The 23,474-nt window shown below is 42.6% G+C and overlaps 1 protein-coding gene across 2 annotated transcripts in view; it reads right to left on the reverse strand.

The window, feature by feature from the left end:
• TSPAN14 (tetraspanin 14) overlaps positions 1-23,474 on the reverse strand; it is a 61,908-nt gene that overhangs the window by 10,045 nt on the left and 28,389 nt on the right. For both annotated transcript variants that reach the window (XM_063133142.1, XM_063133143.1), the window contains exons 2-4: positions 22,049-22,146; positions 12,605-12,655; positions 1,961-2,107 (exon numbers count right to left, since the gene is read on the reverse strand). In XM_063133142.1, coding sequence (XP_062989212.1) covers positions 1,961-2,107; positions 12,605-12,655; positions 22,049-22,129 — 279 coding nt within the window. In that variant the 5' untranslated portion in view covers positions 22,130-22,146. The remainder of the gene's footprint in view (positions 1-1,960; positions 2,108-12,604; positions 12,656-22,048; positions 22,147-23,474) is intronic.

Consider the following 23,474-nt stretch of genomic DNA (forward strand, 5'->3'; position numbering starts at 1 on the left):
CTGTTCGGATGACGCGCTGAGCCACGGTGGTTAAGCATTTCGAGCTGAACATTATGGCTTAGCGTGTCGCGTGAACCTTTCCTATTCTGGTGGCTACATAACCGCGGTTAAAACACGCTCACTAACCATTTGCTGCAAAAGGGGTAGCGGCCTAACCATGGCTTAGTGTTTTGTCTGAACAGGCCCATAGAAGGCTAAGAGATACAATTACAACAGAGAAATATGTTAACACACACAACAACAACAACAACAACAACAACAACAAAGTACCATATGGAGTGTTAACTGCCTTAGTCACCACAAAGTAGAATATAATGCTTTTCAATACCCCTCTCTGAAAATATTTCTTTCCATATGCAATAAAGAGCTACCAACATTCTGACAATGTCAATATTTCCCATCCCCCTCAGGTGAACCACCACAAATGTCCACTACAGCTTTGGGCCCTTCACACACCATCTCTTCATGGATGGAATCTGGAGAAACTTTCAGCACTTTGCAGTTATGACCTTGGCCGCAAAGGCAAAGCTGGATACACATTCTAGAGTGGTAGAAGTGGTCTCAGCTTGCATTCACTGCATTTCCTTAGCAAAGAATGCAAGTAGAAACCACGCTTTCCCACCAGAATTGTAGATGTTATCTTCACCCAAAAATCCACACAGGACCCTATCTTTATGCTTTACCTTATATCCTTCTATGTGGATCGCAATATAACTATAATTGGTCATTTCGAGAAGGATATTAAGAATCTTTTCCAAATAACAGCTGGGCATAACAAACCCACAGGCAGAAGTTATGTATCTGGCAGATGACCATTCCAGAAGCCTAGCCATAAAGACTCTAATAGAGGCTTAAGATGCCATCTTAAGCTGTTGTACTGTGCTTTTTGCGGTGTTAGACAGAGCCTGAATGAAGTTGCTGATTTTTGATGCTATGGTTTAGAACTATTCAGTATGTTCCATATCATGTCCAATTATTAATTTTTAGTTGATTAATCACCTGCCATCTTAGCCATTTTATAGGCCAAACAATTATACAAAACAACTTATTTTTATTGCTGATGGCCTTAGATGTTTTATTTTAGAAAGGTGTTTCATACATTGTATATACAAAAAAACCCTGCAACATAGGTGCCTTATGATTATGAAAGGAGACGAGAGATATTTGATACTTCCAACAGGATGAAAGGAGGAATGGCCATCCTTAACGTTTTATTTTTCATTACACTACTGCTCCAGAACCAAAGTAAGCTCACAGCCCCACCAAGTAGAATTGGCCTTCACTGTGTTGATTAACCTGTTAGAATTTGGGATGCTTTCATTTAACCCAGTTCTAGCAGAATTGCACCAAAAACAACTAAACTGCATTTCCATGTAATGTCTGGGCTAATGGGAACACAGACCATGGGCATGGCTAGACGAGGGGGATGGAGGGGGATGATCTCGGCATTTTATGATCACGAGATCATCCCCTTGTCTACACGCTGTGCACGAAGTCCCAGGAGGAAGAGGATGTCGCGGCCGCCATTTTGATTTTTTTTTAACTCAAGATGAGCACTCCTTCACAAAAGTAACTTTTTAAAAAAAAAAAACCAAAAAACTCCCACTCCCCCCACCCCACCCCTGATGGGCACAGAGCTCCTGAAGAGCTCTGTGCCCAGGTTCCAGCTCCTCGCGGTTACTCGCGAGGAGCCAGGACAAAACCGCGACAGTGGGCCACATGTTCTGCGGTCTCGGGATCATTCCAAGACCACGGGAAAACTAAAGGGTAGTCATGTGGACGCACAGCGACAATCCCAAAACGATCCCCGGGATATCGCCCCATCTAGACATGCCCATGTACTTCTTTGTGGCTTGTTAACTTGTGTTTTCTTTACTTGCACCACATAACCACCTATTCTCACCCCAAAGCAGCAGATATTAAACACAGAACACACAACCCCCACAATCCAACTACTTACGAATTTCAGAAGGCAGATGTTCTCCCGCAGGGCTCCTATACACCCAGCAAATCCCAGAATGAACATTATCCCTCCAACAAACAAGATAAGGACCACAGGGTCAAAGCCAGGGAGATGGGTAATTTTGGATAAGTCAGACAGCACACCCTAAAACAAAACACAACCAAAAAGATAAAAGAATGAAAATCCGTTCTGCTTATACCGACCAAATATCACTTTGAATTATCACTTTGAAACATCACTCAAAAGCAGGGCGATGTGTCTGCTAAGATTCCACAAAAGGGCACGAAAGTGCAGGATCTGACAGTGGGAGCAGGACACCATTTCCTGAGATCACTTCTCACTCATCCTTTAAAAATAAATACAGATGCAAATTTCTAGCCCTCATGACTGCAAAGATATTCCTGGAAAATATGTGGGAATGCATGCTATAAACAGAGGCCTTCGCTAGACCAGGCTATATCCCGGGGTGATACCTGGGATCATCCCTGTGCATCCACATGACGCACAAGGGATCCCGGGATCAGGGAGGGATCATCCCTCCCTTGCCCCAGGATACAACCCTACCCTTTGGCCTGGCTTTTTCCGCGGTCTCAGGCTGAGCCCGAGACCGCAGAGCCGGGAGCTGCGCACGGGGTACAGCACGCCTCAGGAGCACTGCGCCCATCAGGGATAGGGTGGGGGAGCGGGGGAATCATTTTTTTAAAAAAAACACCCAACAACAACCACTCACTGTGAGTCGCTCAAGCGCTTCTGTGCTCCTGTCTCTTTAACAATAAAAAAACGGCAGGTGAGACGCCTCTCTTCCTACGTGTAAATGGTGGCGAGATGTCACATTATTTTCAATGCGAGGTCTCCCCTCCTCTCCCCCAGACTTTCAGATAGGTCTAGCTAAGGCCTCAGAAAAGGTTGCATAAATTCTATATGGTTGAGGGCAGAACGTCCATGCCCTTGCTCTTTGTGGGATTAGTATAAACAAAAGTTTGCAAATTTGTACAATTTGCATAATATATATAGTTCATAGAACTTGGCTTTCTTGGTAGAACATTTTGATTGCCTAGGCACAGAACTTCATGCCTCAAAACAAAACAAGCAGCAACAAAAAAACCAAGCCATTGTTTTCTAGAAAAAATGACAACTTTGATTTTTCGTAATTTGTTTATTTTATTTTCTCTGCAGTTATAACGATAAAAACAAAATCAAAGGGAGGGAGAAATTACCAACACCACCACCAATAGAAGGAACATAAGAACAACAAAAGTATATCAATTCTCAATACTATTTACAACACCACTGTGACAATTTCACAAAAAATAAGAAAGGGGAAAAGATTCAATATTCCTGTTTCAAATTTAAATGTTAATAGAAGCAGACAAGATATCTAAAGCCAAATGCAATTGAGAACTGTAGGATATGCATTCAAATGCAGCAAGAGCAGAAAAGTCTTCAGGCTGTTGAATAATAGCTGGTAAGTGTTTATCCCCCCCAGGTTTGAAACAGGAGCCTCTTTGCAACTCTTAGGGCTTTCAGAGTTCACTTTTGCTCTCCATGAGTTAATCCCCACACCACAGGAATAAAAGCACATGAGCATCTGCAATTACCACAGATTTCTTAAGAGCAACATTTATGTGGGCGATAACTTCCAACCAGAAAACCCCCCGCTGCAGGGTATCTCCACATCAGGAGATGTGGAGATACCAGGCTTTGGACCCATTCAGAAGACACCTTAAACCATGGCTTTAGCCACAGTGGTTACACCAGAAAGCCAGGCTGTGTTCATAAGGCAACTTAAACCATGGCTTTAGCCACAGGCCTTACTCACTGTGGTTGAAGCCATGGTTTCAGGTGTCTTCTGAACATGGCCTGACTTTCTGGCTTAACCGCCATGGTTAACGCCACGGCTTAAGGTGTCTTCTGAACAGGGTCCAATATACGCAAAGTATTAATTTTCACTGAATCAGCCTCAATTTTAAATCTATAGAAATAGTACACAGAATGCACAGAGCATTCCAATTCCCTGTTCCATTCTTCTCTAACATACTGAACATACATTTTATTACATTCCCAAAGACATTTATAAAGAACTATTGTAGGCTTAGCTTTTTGTAAAGATCAAATTAATTCCTCCAACAATCTAGAGGGTGCTGAAGCACTCGTTGCTGATGGACCATTTAATATATAGCCTCTCAGCACTAGCTGATAAGTGATTCCTACGCCACAGTATTGAAAATGCTAAAAACTGATCATTTGATCCCATTAACTGATCTAAAGTATAAGTTCCACTATCAACCCAATTCCCCTGCCAAAAAAAAGGCTGTTTCTCTAATTTCACATCAGGATTCCACCATAAAGTTAATCTAGCGTGAGAATACAGATCAAACTGCAGCTGATGAGACATTTTGTGCCATGTCTCTGTAACTACCAGAATTGCAGGTGGAGGCATTCCTTTTTAATGTGCCTGGATCCTCGTGCCATCCAGCTGAAAAATGGTATCAAATAGTTTAGCTCCAAAACAACCCATGGAGGAGTATTAAATAAAGAAGTTATCTTACAACTATTGGCACAAGGAAACAGATAAGCTTTTGATTTTGCATCTAGTTCTGGGCTCCACAATTCAAGAAGGACGCAGACAAGCTGGAGCGTGTTCAGAGGAGGGCAACCAGGATGATCAGGGGTCTGGAAACAGAGCCCTATGAGGAGAGACTGAAAGAACTGGGCAGGTTTAGCCTGGAGAAGAGAAGATTGAGGGGAGACACGATAGCACTCTTCAAATACTTAAAAGGTTGTCACACAGAGGAGGGCCAGGATCTCTTCTCGATCCTCCCAGAGTGCAGGACATGGAATAATGGGCTCAAGTTACAGGAAGCCAGATTCCGGCTGGACATCAGAAAAAACTTCCTGACTGTTAGAGCAACACGACAATGGAACCAGTTACCTAGGGAGGTTGTGGGCTCTCCCACACTACAGGCCTTCAAGAGGCAGCTGGACAACCATCTGTCAGGGATGCTTTAGGGTGGATTCCTGCATTGAGCAGGGGGTTGGACTCAATGGCCTTATGGGCCCCTTCCAACTCTACTATTCTATGATATAGGCTAAGATCTGGAAAATTAAATCAGAAGTAGGATCACTGGGGTTTGGGAGAACCGTTCATCTCTCCCAATGCCCGTTATCCCCAGTGAAATTGCTGTGTTCTCCCACAAGCTGCAGATCAGCTGGGCTGCGGGGTAAAGTGGGAGGGGTTCTGCCAGCTTCATAGCCACGCCAGGAGCAGCCACAGTCCACGGCCTGCACACTTGATCTGTAATGGATAAACTTAAACTTTCAAAGGCCCCATTCAGACAACACACTAAACCATGCTGCTTAACCACAAAACAGTTAACGGAACGCATTCATTCCCTTAACCATGTTGTGGTTAAGCAGCATGGTTTAGCGTGTTGTCTGAACAGGGCCAATGGGGATATAATGTATGCAATGCTTATACAAGGTAATATGTGACTTTATTTTCAGAATTAAGGAAGAAGGCCCTTCCATTTGCAAGATGTAGTTACTAGAGGGCATCTCTCCCCAACCCCAATTCTTCGGGAAGAGGACAGGTCGCATGCATTTGGATACCTACAAATCTTGATAAATCTTCAGGTGAGAGAAAATCTGATTTATTTATTTATTGTTGTTGTTATTATTATTATTATTATTATTTTGCACCCAACACAGAGAAACCAAAGGAGGAAATCATTTGAAGGGGCTATGTCTGCTTGTACATAGGACAATTCTACTTCCAATGAGAAAGGGAGGTGTGTGTGTGGGGCCTTAGCTAGATGAGGCGAAATCCTGGGGCAATTCCCAGGATCGTCCCTGTGCATCCACATGGCGCACAGGGGATTCTGGGATCAGGGAGGGATGATCCCTTCCTTGCCCCGGGATCTTGCCTTACACTTTAGGTGCGCTTTTTCCACAGTCTCGGGTTGAGCCCGAGACCGCGGAACGTGTGTGCGGGTGTCGCAGTTTGTCCCGGTTCCTCGCAAGGAGCCGGGACCCGCGCATGGGGCGCAGAGCTCCTCAGGAGTTCTACGCCCATTGGGGGTGGGGCGGAGGAAGCAGGGGAAATTATTTTTTTCTTTAAACCCCCTTACCTTTTGAGCACGAGCACTCCTGTGCATCTTCTGTTTCTTTTTTAAAAAAACAAAATGGCGGGCATGACATCCTCTCCTTCTGAGGCTGTCGTGCACTGCATGTAAACAGAGGGGGGATCTCGCAATAAAAACATCACGACATCTTTACCCCTCCATCGCACAATAACAGGTAGGTCTAGCTAAGGCCTGTGTGTCTCCTGACAGGGCATTTAATTATAAAAAGCCTGCATAATCTTCGTTAATGCATTTCAGCAACAGAACTTAAGAGTCACGTCACACATTACACTGTTTTAGCTGTCCACTGAAGTATATACTTAAATATCTAAAATACGCATGTAACCAACATGTTTAGAAATATGGGCATCATACAGGCAATTTTTCAGCTCTTTGTTAAGTATACAATGGGTAGCAAAACCCAAGTGTCGTCTTAAGATTGTAAGCCTATGCGGCAGGGTCTTGCTATTTACTGTTTTACTCTGTACAGCACCATGTACACTGATGGTGCTATATAAATAAATAATAATAATAATAATAATAATAATAATAATAATAATAATAATAAAAAAGATGGCTATGAAAATATCAGTTTTGCCTTGCAAGCCAAATGACTGAAGTCTCCACTAGATGGCACTAACAGGCTGAGCAGTAGTAGCACAACTTTTATTTGTTTTAGAAATAGCTTCTAGTGTAGCTGTAAGCATCTGTTTCCTGTGCCGGAGGGAAAGAGACAAAACAGTATCATTTCTGGGCAGATTCAATAGCTAACACATGTCACCAAAGAAGCCAATGATTCTCAAAGCTGGGCCAAGGGCGTATTCTGGCTTCTAGACACCTGAATTCTTACCTCCAGAAAGCGTATCTGTGCCTCTTGTTTGTTTACAAAGCCGGGAAACGTGCGTGCAAACTGCGCATGTGCAGAGACCAAAGGGGGTTGGAAAGGAAGATTCATCACACGGCTGTAACGTTTATAGTGTCATTAAACTGTGTGTGACACTACGGAGTGGAACTAATCCTGTCACAATAGTTGATGGCGTTGTGTTCTAGTTGAAGGACTCCACCCACATATACCCTAACTGTTGCAGTTTTGGGTGCCATTTGCCCTGTGAAAGTGGGTTTTCTCCCCTCATGGATAGACCTTGTTACTTGGCTACGTGTGCCACGGGAGGAGAAAAATCTAATTCATGGAAATCTGCTTTTAACCTGAACCAGCTTTGGAAGGCACCCTCCGTGCAGATTGGGCCAAGGTGTTTGAGTAGGTCCATTCACATACACATCCTCAGGACAACCTTTAGAAAACATAACACAGTGCCTAAGTGTGATGGGTTGAATTTATAGATTAATGGTGTGTGTGTCTATTCCACAAATTGTTCCAAAGCACCAAAGATGATCTGCTTCAGAGGAATGCTATTTATCAAGAGCATACCCTTGGCATCAGCCTTGGGTTTCCTTTTAAATCAACAGTGCCAGCTATCAAAACTGTAGAGGAGGGGGTGGAATCTTATTCAAAAATGAAACGGAGCATGGACTAGACTTCTGCAAAGCAAAAAGCTTTACTAAAATACACACATGTGCGCGCACACCCAAACACACACACACAGTTTGGTCCAGAGAAAAATGAATAGAAGGAAAAATAGCCCGGCTCTGCAAAACGTTGCAGAAACATTCACAGAAAACTTTGCACAATGCTATAATAATACATAGATTCCAGAACAGTCCTTATGTTTCTGCTTGCACAAGTGAAAGAACCTCTCTGAATTCAGTTCCACTTTTTCCAAGCAGCGCTCCAGCCGAATGAAAGGTTTAACAGGCCTTCAGTGAACAGAAAAATGCCTTCCACGTGCAAAAGGGAACCTTTGCATCCAGCCTTTACTACTAATAGATGGTTGTTTGGAATGCCTGCAAGACTCTCAGAGAAAACGTCAAACCAAAGAGGCAGAAGTCCAATCTAGTTGTGCCAATTGTAGAGAAGAAGAGACATGGGCACCAATGAGATATACCTAGAGATTTAAAATTTCTGGAAATTTTGAAGCCATAGGGGGGAAAAACATTTTTTCACCGGGGGGGGGGGGGGAGGGTGTCGGGGGAAAAAAGGAATTTTTCAGAAAAATTGAAATAATGCAGTATTAGCACTTTTTACAGTTTGAAAGTCACTTTGTTACTTTAGGAACATAAAATGTAATTATGGCCAAGTTGGTTCAGCATAAAATTGTTACATTTGGTATATTAAAAGTACAGTGTATTCAAACCATTATTACAAATTAATTTTTTTAAAACTTTTTTTTTTACTTCTTTTGGAAACAAATGGAGCTACAAGCTCCTGAACTGTTAGGGACACCTGAACTGTAAGGAACCTCTTTGGTTTTGCCAGTTTATGAGGAGCAGGCAAAAAACAATTTAAAACAACAACAGAAGAAACCATCAACATTAGTAACAAAGAAAATTATTTATGTCTCCGCTAGTCCTCCACAGTGTCAAGCAGACATAAAGCACCCATTCCCATAAAAAGAACGGAGGAAAAAAGGAGGGGATCAAGTTTCAATGAATATGCATGAAATTTAATCAGACTTATTTTCTGAGCTATAGCTAATCACTATCAGTTTCAGTCTCTGCTTCAATGGCAGTGCTGCCCCCTAAAGGCAGAAATGCATCTTGCTCTTGGATTTGAGAGTTGTAGTCTCAGTTTGGAACCTAGGACTTTGTTTGCCCTTGGTGCACAGAAATTGTAATAATCTGATAATGTACATAGTTTTTAGAAATTATTTGGAGAAGTAAATATCTGAACACCTTGTCTTAAACATTTTATTCATCATGCTAAAATAAAACATCCCATAATCCATTTTTCTTCATTTTTTTCAATTTTTCCAATTTTTCAGAAAGAAAAAAAAGGCTTCAGAAAAAAAACAGGAAAAAAAGTCGTCCCCCCCCCCGAATTTTTCCAGCCCTTCACATCTCTAGATATACCACTACTCTCAGCCTATATACTAGCAATCCCTATTTTCACCTGTAAAATACAATGGAAGGTAAGAGGCAGTGTGGAGACATAATCAGAGTGTTGGACTTCGATTGGGGGCACGGAAGTAATTGGGAGGGCTAAATAAAATGAAAGTTCTCATCTTTTATATTTGTAACATTCCTGTTCTCTCACAAGGAATTGCTTCTGTATTTTATGGTGTTTGCATTTGTGTTGTACCCCGCCTCGATCCAGAGGGAGAGGCGGGTAACAAATATATTATTATTATTATTATTATTATTATTATTATTATTATTATTATTATTACCCCTGCCACTCTCCTCCAGTTATCATAAATGTGCTGCATGGATATACTCTACTGTGATGTCAGTTTTCCATAGTTGCAACAGTTTTAGGAAGTGCCATTCAAGTAGTGAAAAACAGCTATCACAACAGCAGCAGCTCACAGGTCAGGATGTCGGAGAAATGTGCTATGAAATCAAATGAGTTCATAGCACATTTCTATGAATCCAACTCACAGATTCTGCAGCGGACCAGCTTTTCCCGAGTTGCACGGATTCCACAACTCGGGAAAAGTTTTCTTCAAGTTGCAAACCAGTTGTTCTTTCTTTCCAGAATTTCATGCAAATTTAGTCATAGGAAAACATGTTTTTTTTTTAAAAAAAAAAAAAACTGGCTGAAAATGTGCATTTCTACCATAGGCTAAACGTGTAGTTGGCAGGGTAAGAAGGCACCACTGTGCAGGCGTGGATTGAGAGACTAGCTGTGTCCAGAATGCTCAACATTTTGGATTAAAAATAATCCTTCCTCAGGAGCTGACGCTGAAAACCTTATTCTTATATTTTAAATATTTTCTGGAGCCTTTTTCCTTTTTGAGCGTTCTGCTGAACTGCCTCTAATCAAAGAGTTCTGGCTCGTAGCATATTTTGAGGGGATTTCTGCATTATTATTATTATTATTATTATTTGGGGGTTGTGAACTTTTACAAGTGCAAATTTTCACAAATGTGAATTGGCAGAAATGCAAATTTGTGCAAATTCAGAAAATGGGAAAAATCCCAATTCCATAAATGAGCGGATAATGGAACGAAGGCATCTGACAAGGCAGAACGCAGAAGAAATGGGTTTTTCAAATTCACATGGAAAGGGGGAGGGGGCAAAGCTGACCGCTAGAACTTACGTAATTTCTTGGGGAGTTTTGTACAAGACCCACCAAAAGCAGCTTTAACATAAATAGCAAAACCAGGTATTGAAAACAAAGATCAAAATACACATTAGAATGCAATAAGACATCCGCTCCTCTGATGCCATGCTTCTCACCTGCCCAAGGACCTCCACTTCCCTTACTCGGCTTCGTCCTTTTTCTTCTGCTGCCCCGTACGCCTGGAATGCTCTTCCAGAACACTTGAGAACTACAAACTCAATCACAGCTTTTAAAACTCAGCTAAAAACTTTTATTTTCCCTATAGCTTTTAAATATTGAGTTTGTTCTGACTCTATACTGTTAGCTTCACCCCACCCAGTGCCTATTTACACTTCCCTGTGCCTGTTTGCATTCTCTTCCCCTCCTTATTGTTTACTACAACTTTATTAGATTGTAAGCCTATGCGGCAGGGTCTTGCTATTTACTGTGTAATCTGTACAGCACCATGTACATTGATGGTGCTATATAAATAATAATAATAATAATAACAACAACAACAACAACAACAACAACAACAGAAGGCAACCATTTCAGGTTCTGTCTGCTGTCCTAAAACCTGGCAAATATGAACATTTTCATCTTCCTGTAAAAGGGCTGAATTGAACTTATGTATGTTAAATCAGTCCTTGGTTCCTTTAAAAACACAAGGAGGAGGAGGAGTGAGTTCCCCATCGCAACTATTTTCTCCTGTTTCTAGAACTGTGCCTGTTTTGCATAAGGCTTCAGATATAACCTTTAATTTAACTTAAATGTAAACACGCCAAATATCCCTTTGCCTTCTCTCTTCCTGCCTTGACCTGCAAATCATTGCCCTGTGGTTAACTGCAGAACTGCCAACATGTTTAACAAACTCAAAACCTACAATCCTGTAAAACAGAGCCGTCTGAGAGACCATCTTAGCACAAGGAAAGCAGAATTCAAAAAGGATTCTAGGCTAAAGGGAATGTTTTCGCCCCTCCAACCCAAGCCCCACAGATAAAGTCAAGGTGGCAGACAGAGGGCGGGAAGTGGTCTGGTTTTCGCTTCATCTCAGGATGTCTCACACTCCTTCCAGGAGTTAAGCTTCATATGGAAAGAGGGCTAAAAGTTTCTCAGTTCCAACACTGCTGCTTAATTTTGTCAAATATGACCCTCTGATCCCAAAACATATTCCCAGTAGCTCTAGGGTAGGTTTTGCAATACCTCATGGCATTGAAAGGGGGGGGGGATTGCTCTAAATTAAGCAACAAGTATAGGATTTAGGCATCCACATGTCAGGATAATTCCAAGCCACAAAACAAATATTATTATGCAGCATAGAGGTCATTTCGGAGTGTAAGTTCCTATGATGCACCAGCAACAGTTGTATATTTAAGTCATATAAGAGACAAGTATAACATGGATATTAAATAGTACTGGGCCAAAACCTGCCCTGTAGTTTGGGGAACTTTGTCTTTCCCCGTGAAAGAGGCATTGTTTTTTCTGCCTCTTTTGCAGGAAGGGGGGAAAATTCAGAGAATTTTTCTCCTTGGGGGAGGGCCAGGGTTTCCACATATCTTTTTTTTACATGTACCGGTTGCTGAGGGGCTTTCTTCCTATTTTTTAATTATTATTTTTAAAAAACCAACCTCTTCCCTTGGAATTTCAAGGAGCCTAGGAGTTCTTAGTGAATGTCTATTGGAGACCAGGTGACCTCACCCTCTCCAACAAGCACTCAGGAAGAACTCCTGGGCTCCTGAAAATGCCGGGGGTGTTTTAAAAAGAAGGGGGGAGAAAAAAGAAAGAAGACCCCTCAACAAATGGCTACATTTAAAAATTCTCACCTCTCCCAGCCTCTTTCGCCTGAGTTTTTGTTTTTCCCCACCCTCCATGAAATGCCAAAAATGGAATGGTTGAAACTCTTGGCAGGGCACTAATATTAAGCACACCAAGATTTATAAGTATTGAAGGGGAAGAGACAGTATGGCTTCCTCAATGCATGATAAATGCTTGAATGGGTCCTGACAGCATAATCCCATCTATACTCAGAGGTATGTTCAATTGAGTTCAATGGGACTTACTCCCAGTTAACTGTATATAGGATTGTACTCTAAAGCTACAATCCTATACATACTGACCTGTGAACAAGTCCAGTTGAACTCAGTAAGATTCACTTCTGAGTAGAACCTGTATAGGATTTGGCTGTTAAAATTGTTGTATAAAATCGAGCCTCTTATCAGTGATGAAATATCATTTTCTTCTTCCTTAGAAAGGACAATAAGGCATTCGAACAGCTCCACTTTTCTGCATTCATGCTTATTTTTATAAATTGGTGCAAAATCAATTTCCCATTCAGGGGATACAAAGAGCACATTTTCTTACCTTTTCACTCCAGGCCCAAAGACCAGCTCCAAGAAAAGCAACTCCAGCTAACTAGAAAAAGAAAATTACAGATTTATTATTTGCTGGAAAGCACTGTTTCATTATTGCTCTCCAGAAACAATCACTATGACGCAATGTGTGTATCACATTTTCCTAGTGGGATAGGGCAAGATGCATGGTCATAAAATACTGAATACAGGCCAACGAAGCATGCCCATGTGTGAAAGCTTCATCCCTAGATGACGTTTTTAGAACTGCTGCTCGGCTTTTAAGTACAAAAAGATTCAGGACAAATCTAAAATCTAAAGCAACACACATTGTTCAAAAGCTAAATCCTAGCTGCATAAGCCCAAACTGAATTGGCTGTGACTATCCTGGGACTACGGTGAACAGCTCAATTAAAATGTGAACTCGGTGTGCCATGGCAAAAGGGGAAATCCCTGTTAGGGATTATTAAGAACGGGACTGTAAAACTGCCAGTCATATAATGACTGCACATAAATCTACGTTGCAGCTGAATTTGGAATACTGCATGCAACTAGTTTGTAAGAGGCCTTTCGCTGCTGGCAAAGGGTACTCCCTAAAAAGCACAGCGGGAATAATCGAAGGGAGTGGAACACTTTCCCAAACTATTAGTGCGATCAGCCTCCTGGTTTTCAAAACAGATCCTCTGCATGTGAATGGGAAAGTGGGGGAAGACGAGCCAAGAAAGGATTCCCACATAACTGGGGTGCATGGAGACTCTTTCCCCGAGATATAGAAGGAAAACATGGCTATAAAACACCCTAAAACTCAGAGGGCCTGAAGGCTCATATGCGAGCTGAGAGCACTGCAGAAACAGGTTGAAGGGGGGACCTTCCAGAACTGGAATTCTCTGAGCGTAATTCTCCCCCTCACCATATGAACCTACTCCCCCACCCTCCGCAGTTTAAAGGAGCAGGGAAGGAAGCGATCTGGCTGAAGCTAAACCAACATGGCCCCATTTGGTCCTGTACCCTGCTGACCCCGCAGGACAAGAGAAATCTCTTGCAAGGAAGCAGGCCAATCCCAGGATGAGACCTGCCCCAACACCTCCGTCTAAGCCAGGCAGAGGCTGACACAAGCAGAGGGACTACTCCCAGATGTAGCTCCGTGGAGCTGTGAAGTAGGTGGCAGAAGAAAGGGAGGGAAGAGCTCCTCTCCTTGCATGGCCCTTCTTCGCCTTGCTGTCTATGGGGAAGGGGGAATCCTCATGGATTTACAGTTGGGAGTACTAACACAACACAGATGAAAACATCCGTTGCCAGAATACAAAAGAACAGTCGCTGGAACGGAGTTAGGGTTCACATGGAACCTTTAAACATTCTAAAAGGGAGGGTTTCTAAGGAGATGATAAAGTAGAGATAGTGATGAAACGGGAATAAAATCAATCAGAAAGGGGGTGATGAAACATCTTCATATTGGATTTCTGAACTTGTTTACATGCTGTGTTAGGACTGCTCAACAGTTTTTTCTCCCCTACTAGCAAAATCAGAATTTGATTTCCTGATTGAGATGTAGCATCCGTCTTGGTTTCCACCACACAAGTGTACACCCACCCACCCACTCCGGTCCCGCCAATGCAAAGGGCGTTTATTTTCAGCTCCCAACAATTAGCACAGCTGGATTCCATTTCTGCTTATTTACTGTTGCACAGCACATTTTCACGAGAAAAATGACCAGAATGAAAAATAATAGGGTTTGGCATCATGCAGACTCAGGATGGATGGCAGGGCTCAATATGCCATTACAGCTGAAGTCTCATCACTGGGCCCATTGTGAAACCATAGCAGAGATGACCTGAACTAACTCCTCTATGTCGTAGATGCCAGTTTTATGTTCCCGCAGAACATTTTGACCTAAGCTTGACAAAATGACCCTTCAACGCCCTTTCACTGCTTTGTGGGGTCCATTCCCGCCTACTACGCATTTTACCCTTTCTCAACTCTGGGAAAGCACGTTTTGTTGGAGAAACAAAGACAATTCTTGTATTTTATATTTGGTTTGAACAGTGGCCTTGTACTCTAGGGTTTTTCTTTTTCTTTCATGATGTGTCATGTTTTAGCACATGAGTATGAGTGTGTGTGTGTGTGTGTGTTTTTAGTATTTTCTCCTGATAATATGCAGAGACAAGTTAGGACTTCATGGGGGGTGAAACTCGGCTCAGAGGATGTGTATTCTCCATACTGAATTTCCACCGCAATCCCAGGATCTTTTCAGCATTAATAGGAACAGTCCCTCTTACTGAGAAAATAATCCTTTGGGTTGGATCCAGATTTAAAGTAGACCCACTGAAATCAATGGGCATGTTTTCTGGCCACAGGCTTGGTCAGGATTACAATGGTGGCTTCCCCATACCCAGAGAACCCCACAGCAAGAGTACCTCTAGGGCAGGGATCAGCAGGAATAAGGCAGATTTATGCAGCATTCCCAGGGTGATTGTAATGTATGCTTGGACTCTAAGAGTCATCATTCAGGTCACAGAAAACACAAAATGTGCATGCAATAATTGTATGGCCAGTTCACATATTAGATCCAGAAACTCAAAAATGGGGCACACCGTCTCCGCTGGCGCTATAAATCACAACTGCTTTCAAAACAGACGCATGGAGTCAAGTCAGTATTCAGGAGGGTGGAGAGAATTCCTATGCCAACTTCTGAATTCCTAATAATTCAACCCTCCCCGACATTCCTAGAACAATCACCTTGGCTCCCAAAGTCTGTTTTGAAATCCTGGAGCTCAGTGTTGCTGGTGAAGGTGGGAGCCAAAAGAGCTGCCCAGAACATTTTTTAAGATTATCTCCTTTCCTTTCTCTTCTTTACTACTTTATCACCAGTGTGACGAACACACAGAACTGAGGATGGGGCTGACCAGAGAGCAACAGGCTTGATCCACAATGACTGGAGTCCTGGGGATCACCAGAGCAGGTAGCAGACTCAGACCCCACCCGCAGACTCTATTCTCAATTGCGTTTTTAAAAAACCAAAAACGTTTCTCCATAGGAGTGAATAGCAGCTGTTCACATATATGGGGAAAAAGGGGGGGCGCTGTTGCAACAGGACCCAAAGGTGTCACCACTGCTTGGCCCTCCCCCACATGGATCCTGCAGTGGACACAGGCCTTAGCTAGACCTACCTGTTAGTCCGCGATGAAGGGGTGAAATCTTGGTTTTATTGCAAGATCCCCCCTGTTTACATGTGGCACGTGACGACCTTAGAGGGAGAGGCGTCGCGCCCGCCATTTTTTTTAATTTTAAAGGGACAGCAGCGCACAAACACTTGTGCGCAAAAGGTGTTTTTTTAAAATAATTACTTTCCCTGCTCCCCCCACCCCACCTCTGATGGGTGCAGTGCTCCTGAGGAGCTCTGTGCCCTGTGCACAGGTCCCAGCTCCTTGCGAGGAACTGCGAGGAGCCGTGACAAACTGTGGCGCCCGGCCACACGTTCCGCGGTCTCAGGCTCAGTCCGAGACGGTGGAAAAAACAGGTCTAAAGGGGAGGGCGAGATCCCGGGGCAAGGGAGGGATCATCCCTCCCTGATCCCGGGATCCCTTGTGCATCCTGTGAATGCAGAGGGATGATCCCGGGGATCGCCCCAGGATTTCGCCCCGTCTAGCTATGGCCGCGGTGTGTACTCCAAGCAGAAGCAATAGATGCAGCACAACTCCTGGCCCCCACCACTGCTGCGCCTTTATAACATACAGCTCTTTCTGTCTACATACAGTCCATAAGCATGTTGTGAACAGTCAGCTCACAACTTCTTCTAAGCTCTTTACCTGACAAGGAATATGTGTATACCCGGGGTTTATCCAACATTAGTCTAACTTAAGTCCCATTCATTTCAGTGAGTCTACTCTAAGTAAGACTATCATTGGATACACCCCTTTGTATCCAACCCAGTTATGTTGTCCAGGTTCAGTTATCAGCTCCCTGCCGCTTAAACTGTCAACGTGCCCTGAGGCATCTCAAGAAATCACATCTATATTGTGACATCAGCTTCCGTAGGCGAGAGTAAAGCTATGAGACAGCCTGCCTTAAGACCTCTCATTTTCATTTCCAGAATTCTTTCTTTCTGTATTTCTGTCTTTCTTTCTAATTCAAGGGATAATCTCCCCCATGATGTTCTAACCCTTTGTGAAAGCCAAACTATCCCTGGCCTCTGCCATTGATGCTACTTTGCATGTAGCAACATAAAGACCAGAAACATAACAGGAAACACTGACAGTTTGGTATCTTTGATAAGTATAAAAGGGGGAAAACGGGGGAGGAAGGAAAGAAAATACAACATACTTCTGTTGGTATTAAGCCAGGAAACACTCTCTAGATAAATGCATGGATTATAACCCTACTGCAACCCTATGCAGGCTTTGCTCACAGAAAGGTCAATGTAAGTACTAAGGCAGTGGTTCTCAACCTGGGGCGCTCCAGATGTGTTGGACTACAACTCCCAGAATGCCCCAGCTCTGCTGGCTGGGGCATTCTGGGAGATGCAGTCCAACACATCTGGAGTGCCCCAGGTTGAGAACCACTGTACTAAGGGGCTGTGGAGTCACATGTTCAGTCCTGCCCATGAGGTCACATGACTCTTCTTGGCCCCTCATTTGCTTTTCCGAACCCAAATAGAGATGGCTCTGGAGGGCTGCATTTCTCTTTGCGCCATACCGGCCTCACAATTAAAAAAAGAATCTGCAGAGGAGACTTTTCTATCCATGAAGGCTCCCTGCACAAGTCAGAATACTCATTTCATGCAAGACAAAGCTGGTAAGGCTAACAAAAAAGGTAGGGGTGGGGGTTTGAGCTCCAAAATACAAAATTCTATTGAAGTCAAACAGAGATGGCTTTGGAGGGCAGCACTTCACTTTGCACCATAGCAGCCTCCAAGTAAAAATATAAAATAAAAAGAAAGCAAATTTTAAATCTTAATAAAATGAAAAATAAAAATCAGGAGGGGCTGAGAGCCCGCTGGGCACCAGGAGAGGTATCCGTAGACACATCAATGCCCATGGTCATCGCATGGGAGACCCCGACCCTTGGTGAAAGATGACCAGCTATTAACATACTCTCCAAAATAGGTTCCCACATGTTGATTCTAAACAATGGCCTGGTTCTCACAATCACTATGGCTCAAACAAGTGACAGTGGCTTGTTTAAGCCATGGTGTATGCCAAGCACATGGCCTGTTGTGGGGTTATTTCGGGGTTCTTTCTCTCTCTCCAACAATTTATTTATTTTATTTGTTTATTTATTACATTTTTATACCACCCAATAGCCAAAGCTCTCTGGGTGGTTCACAAAAATTAAAACCATGATAAAACAACCAACAGGTTAAAAGCACAAATACAAAATACAGTATAAAAAGCACAACCAGGATAAAACCACGCAGCAAAATTGATATAAAATTAAAATACAGAGTTAAAACAGTAAAATTTAAATTTAAGTTAAAATTAAGTGTTAAAATACTGAGAGAATAAAAAGGTCTTCAGCTGGCGAAAAAAGGAGTACAGTGTAGGTGCCAGACAGACCTCTCTGGGGAGCTCATTCCACAACCGGGGTGCCACAGCGGAGAAAGCCCTCCTCCTAGTAGCCACCTGCCTCACTTCCTTTGGCAGGGGCTCACGGAGAAGGGCCCCTGTAGATGATCTTAAGGTCCGGGCAGGTACATATGGGAGGAGGCGTTCCTTCAAATAACCTGGCCCCAAACCGTTTAGGGCTTTAAATGTCAATACCAACAAGCCCTGCTACCAGAGTTTGGATGGCACAACAAGCTATGCTGTGGTAGGTAATTAGGAAAATGGTGCTGTTGTATTTTAATAATTATAGGCACTTCCTTCATTTGAGTTGTGAAAGGTTTTGTCGCTAGATGGCACCAGTAGGTGAGAAGGAGGGATGAGGAAGAGGGGACAGAGGGAGAGGGAGGAAGGAAGAACAAAGTGAACAGAAAGAAATACATAGAAAATTAGAGCATAAAAATAAAGTGAAGTTCTGTTTACATCCAAACCTTGTTTCTGCATCCTCTTTACTGAGAAGAAAATACAAAAGGCACCCAAGCACATGCTGCAGCTTATACAAGCCACCATGGCTTGTTTACTCCACAGTGATTATGTGAATTGGGTCAATGAAGGCTGGAAACTCAACTCCAAATTCGCCAGGTACTAGAAAATACTGTTAAGATGGCTCTCCAGGTGACTCAAAGCACACCATTATGTCTCTTTGGGGAGGAAATGGCGGGGGCTCATTAACTTTTCACTTTGGAAGGGTTTTGTGAAATCTGAACAGAAACGGGGATCGACAAAACGTATTTTCTCACTCTCGCTCTCTCAATTTCGTTTGCTGCAAAGCTTCACTTGCTTCATTGTACACTTGTGACCCAGCAAACTCAGTGCAGCCATGGATGCAGCTTGCCACATGCTTGACAACCTCCCTGGTTTTTGCAATCCCAGGCAAATGGCAAAGCCAGAAGGTTTATCAACTTCGGATGGCCTGGTTGGTCACAAGATACACAGGCCTGGCTTCAAAAAGTTCAGCTCCCTCTCCCCACAAAATAACCACCCTTCTCTCTGATCAATGCCTAACCATTTTAAATTTCATGAACCCACAGTCTACTCTCACTTCCTTTGTTCTATGAGCAGCAGAGCTAGCTGTCGGGGCATTAGCAACAGTTCAAAAGTTTAAGGCATTGAAATTGGTCCTTTGATCTGGGAAAAGTATATTTTCAGTTGCCCTTTGTCGGTACAATAAGGGACCTGGAAGAAGACCTTCCCTGTAACTACCTTTTGTTTACTAGGAAACATGTTTTATTGTGACATCAAGTGGCACTGAGAACAAAGGTTGCTGAGATCACAAGAACTGTGTGCGCAAGGGGAAGACTATGACTGTGGAAAGAGGCAACTGCCCAGACTAAGGTTTCTTTCTTCTGTTATTTGAAGCAGTTTCGGGTGGAAATAGGGGAGGGGGAGGAAAGGATATAACAAAAGCCTAGTCATTTTCGGGAAAAGAGGCTGCATAAATATAAATGTTTATTTTATTTTATAATAGTGTTTCCAAAGAAGTGTTTAGAGTCTTCTAAGCACTTCCCATACATTATTTCAGTCAACCTTGCAATATCTCCCTATGAGGCATGGGGTAGGGGGGTGAAGCTGAGAGAATACTGGGCTTGCCAAAGACACCCCTCCCTCCTTGAGTTAATCACTGAGGTGAGATTTGAACCAGGGAGTTGTTAGTTTATTAACGCCCCTGCTCCAGGGTTTCTAACCAGGGTTTATTAATCCTACTCTAAATCCCCACACCCAGAAACATTTACGTAACTTCTCAGTAAATTATTTCTATAGCCCCATCTGCGGCCAAACCAGAACCTTAGAGCAGCCTGAAAGGAAGAAAGATTTAGTTAGGATTCAATTAGAATTGCTCGCTGGCACCTAAAGATCAACGTGGCCTAGAACAGCTTCCCAAAACTTTTGCTTTGATTGGGTTGATGGGGGCTGAAGTCCGAATAATCTGGAGGGCACCAAATTGGGAAAGGCTGACCTAGAATGCTATTTAATCACCTTAAATTTCCTCTGAGAACAGCATAAATCCCAGGGATGTCGAATTATTATTATTATTATTATTATTATTATTATTATTATTATTACTACCCACCTCTCCATTTGGATTGAGGCGGAGAACAACAATAAGTATAAAATACAAAAAACTGAATTAGAAACATAGTATACATTAGTAAAACATCCTAAAAACATCCTAGAACTCCACTGGATAGGCCTGCTGGAATAGATCAGTCTTTATAGCTTTCCTAAATGCTAAAAGACTTTTACGTTGATGAGTCCTCTCTGGAAGGCCACTTTCAGCCTCAGGAGTTAGTTCAGTTTCGGAGAAGCATATCCAGCATATTAAAGATATCAGCATATTTTAGCTTCAAGAAACTAAGCCTTAGGAGAGGCATTTCGATATTTTAGGATGATGGGGGTGGAATGGCACAAAAGCTGGGAAACCATTCAATGTTTAGCGACCAGCGGAAAGGGGTGACGCTCCGGGGAACCAACACACCTGGAGGGTGCCAGGTTGGGGAAGACTGGTCCACCTGGCTTGATATTGGGGTTCCTGGCCCTACTCCCGTGCTTTAAATACCTGATGGAACGCCTCTCCCGACATGAACCTACCCATACACTGCGCTCAACATCTAAGGTCCTCCTCCGAGTGCCTACTCCGAGGGAAGCTCGGAGGATGGCAACAAGGGAGAGGGCCTTCTCAGTGGTGGCCCCCCGACTGTGGAATGATCTTCCCAATGAGGCTTGCCTGGCGCCAACATTGTTATCTTTTCGGCGCCAGGTCAAGACTTTTCTCTTCTCCCAGGCATTTTAACAGCATTTAACAATGTTAAGTTTGTTTTTAATGGACCCCAGAATTGTTGTTTTTAAATGGATATTGTTGTTTTTATACTGTTTTTTTTTTTAATTTTTGTATACTTTTAATGTTTACTATTTTTAATTGTTGTAAACTGCCCAGAGAGCTTCGGCTGTGGGGCGGTATATAAATGTAATAAAATAAAATAAAATAAATAAATTAAAAGTTAAAAAGGAAAAGAGTAGGGCCAGATTATTATTATTATTATTATTATTATTATTATTATTATTATTATTATTATTATTTGTATTCCGCCTTTTGCCCAATCCTGGGCCTCAAGGGGGTCTTGCAAAGTTTAAAACATACATTTTAAAACATAGAAAAAGAAATGTAATAAATAAATAAATAAATAAATAAATAATAAAAAATATTTAAAATACACAACAAAATGATAAAAGCTCTCAGAGGCTGCATTCCAATAGTGGGTGGGGCCAAAGGGGCGGGGCCAAAATACAAGCCTATTTTGATTTAAAGCTATTACTGCCAGTAATAAAGTCTTTGAGGAGGCATTCCTGTCTTTAAGAATGATGGTTGGGAGGGCATGCGAAAGCCCCGAAACAACTAAGTGATCAGTGGTTGGGGGAAAGGGTGGAAACAAGTTCTGAGGTTCTGCACCCCTGTTTTAAACAGCAGCCCCATTGAAAAGGTAGAAAGTGACATGTTTTGAAGCAGGGACAGGGATGGTGAGGAAAACTTCTCCAGCTACATTTGTGTGTGGTGACCTGCAGCAGCGGAGCCAGGAATGAATAAAGAGGCAGCACTAGCTATCAAATTCTCAAAACTTGAAAATCCAAGCTTTGTGGAGAGAGGTCCGCCAATGCCACTGAGAAGTTATTATTCCCCGAGATGTCCAGCTCAATTCACATTCCTTTGCTCTATGCATTTACTTGGAAAGCAAGTCTGATTTTCAAAGAACCTTCTTTCAAGTTAAGGTACAGATCACTAAAGCGATGGAAACATGGTTCATTTGGCAAGGTGAACCTTTTCTTCAGGAAGAAAGGGTGGGTGGGAAAGACGCTATACTTACCCAGAATACTATGTTGTAACTGAAGAGTAGGTATTTGTACCAACAGCTGATTTCAGCAGAAGAATACCGGTAATAGTGCATCTTTTAGAGAGCTGTGGCTGTACAGAACCAGAAAGGAGAAAAAAGAGAAAGATCTGTGAAGAAGAGAAATGCAGTGGCATTCAACTTACCCAAGGCTACATAATCACAGGCTTAGCATAGTTGTCATTACTTGAGTTTAGTCGGTTTCAGCAAATATAGCAACTGCCTGCCAATTTCAATGCAACTAATGCCCAAGTAACCGCGCATAGGATTGCAGCCTTAAAGTACACTTACAAACTCTCAAGATGGGTGACCACATGGAAAGGAGGACAGGGCTTTTGTATCTTTAACAACTGTAAAGAAAAGGGAATTTCAGCAGGTATCATTTGTATACATGCAGCACCTGGTGATATGCCCTCTTCATCACAACAATTAAAGCTGCATGAGTTATACTAGAGTGACCAGATACAAAAGAGGGCAGGGCTCCTGCAGTGTCAGGTGAGAGGACAGTTGTGTTCCCCCCCCCTCCTGTCTTCCATCTGCCTTGTTGGTTTGAAATTCTGGTTGTAGGGGAATGCATCTGAGGAACAGCAGCAGGAGGAAGGAGCAGATAGGCAGAGGGTTAAGTAACTGTTCTTTCATGTGCCACTTCTCCCCTGAAAATTGCACCTCTTGACTAAAGTTTTCATTTAGAGAAGAGTTGGTACAGTTTTAAGCAAGTTATCAGATGATTTGGAACTACACAAGAGTATTTACTTTTTATTCTGAAATAGGCATGTTACGATACATAGTTTTATGAATGTATTTGTACTTGAAGTGTTCAGTGATGTTTTATGAAATTTGTTAGCCTCCTTGGGTCTCCCTTTTAGAGAGAGAGGTGGTAGACAAAAGGGTTTTTGTCACTGTTTCACATTGAACAAGGTCATTTATCATGTAGATTTGATCTGAGCTGGGAGCCCTCAGAGGGGAAGGAAATGGCTGAGATCCGCAGTTTCCCCTCAGGGTTCTATCTACCAGGAAACACCAAATAATGGACTTCAGAAGTCAGGATAAACCATGGTTTATTGTGAAGGAAATAAGCCTATATCATCCCCACACACCCACCCCGCCTCTGGCCCAGTGAAGAAATTGTCAGCATCTGCTTATGTTTTAGATGATCTGCAGTTTAGCAAATGGGCTGAACTTTATACTGTGACTAATTGCAGTTTGTCTGAAAGAGGTTAAGTTCATAAGTAGGGCTGGACAAATTTGTCAGTTTTGATTTTTCCCTCATTTGATTTCTTTTTAAAGTTCTTTCTCCCTGAATATGAAGTTCACAATTTTTGCTAAATTCTTATAAAAAATGAACAAACGAAATTCTCAGCTGTCTGCACTAGCCCGATTTGATAGGTACACCTATACCAAA

The sequence above is a fragment of the Elgaria multicarinata genome, chromosome 8, assembly GCF_023053635.1.
Source record: "Elgaria multicarinata webbii isolate HBS135686 ecotype San Diego chromosome 8, rElgMul1.1.pri, whole genome shotgun sequence".
Taxonomy (NCBI): domain Eukaryota; kingdom Metazoa; phylum Chordata; class Lepidosauria; order Squamata; family Anguidae; genus Elgaria; species Elgaria multicarinata.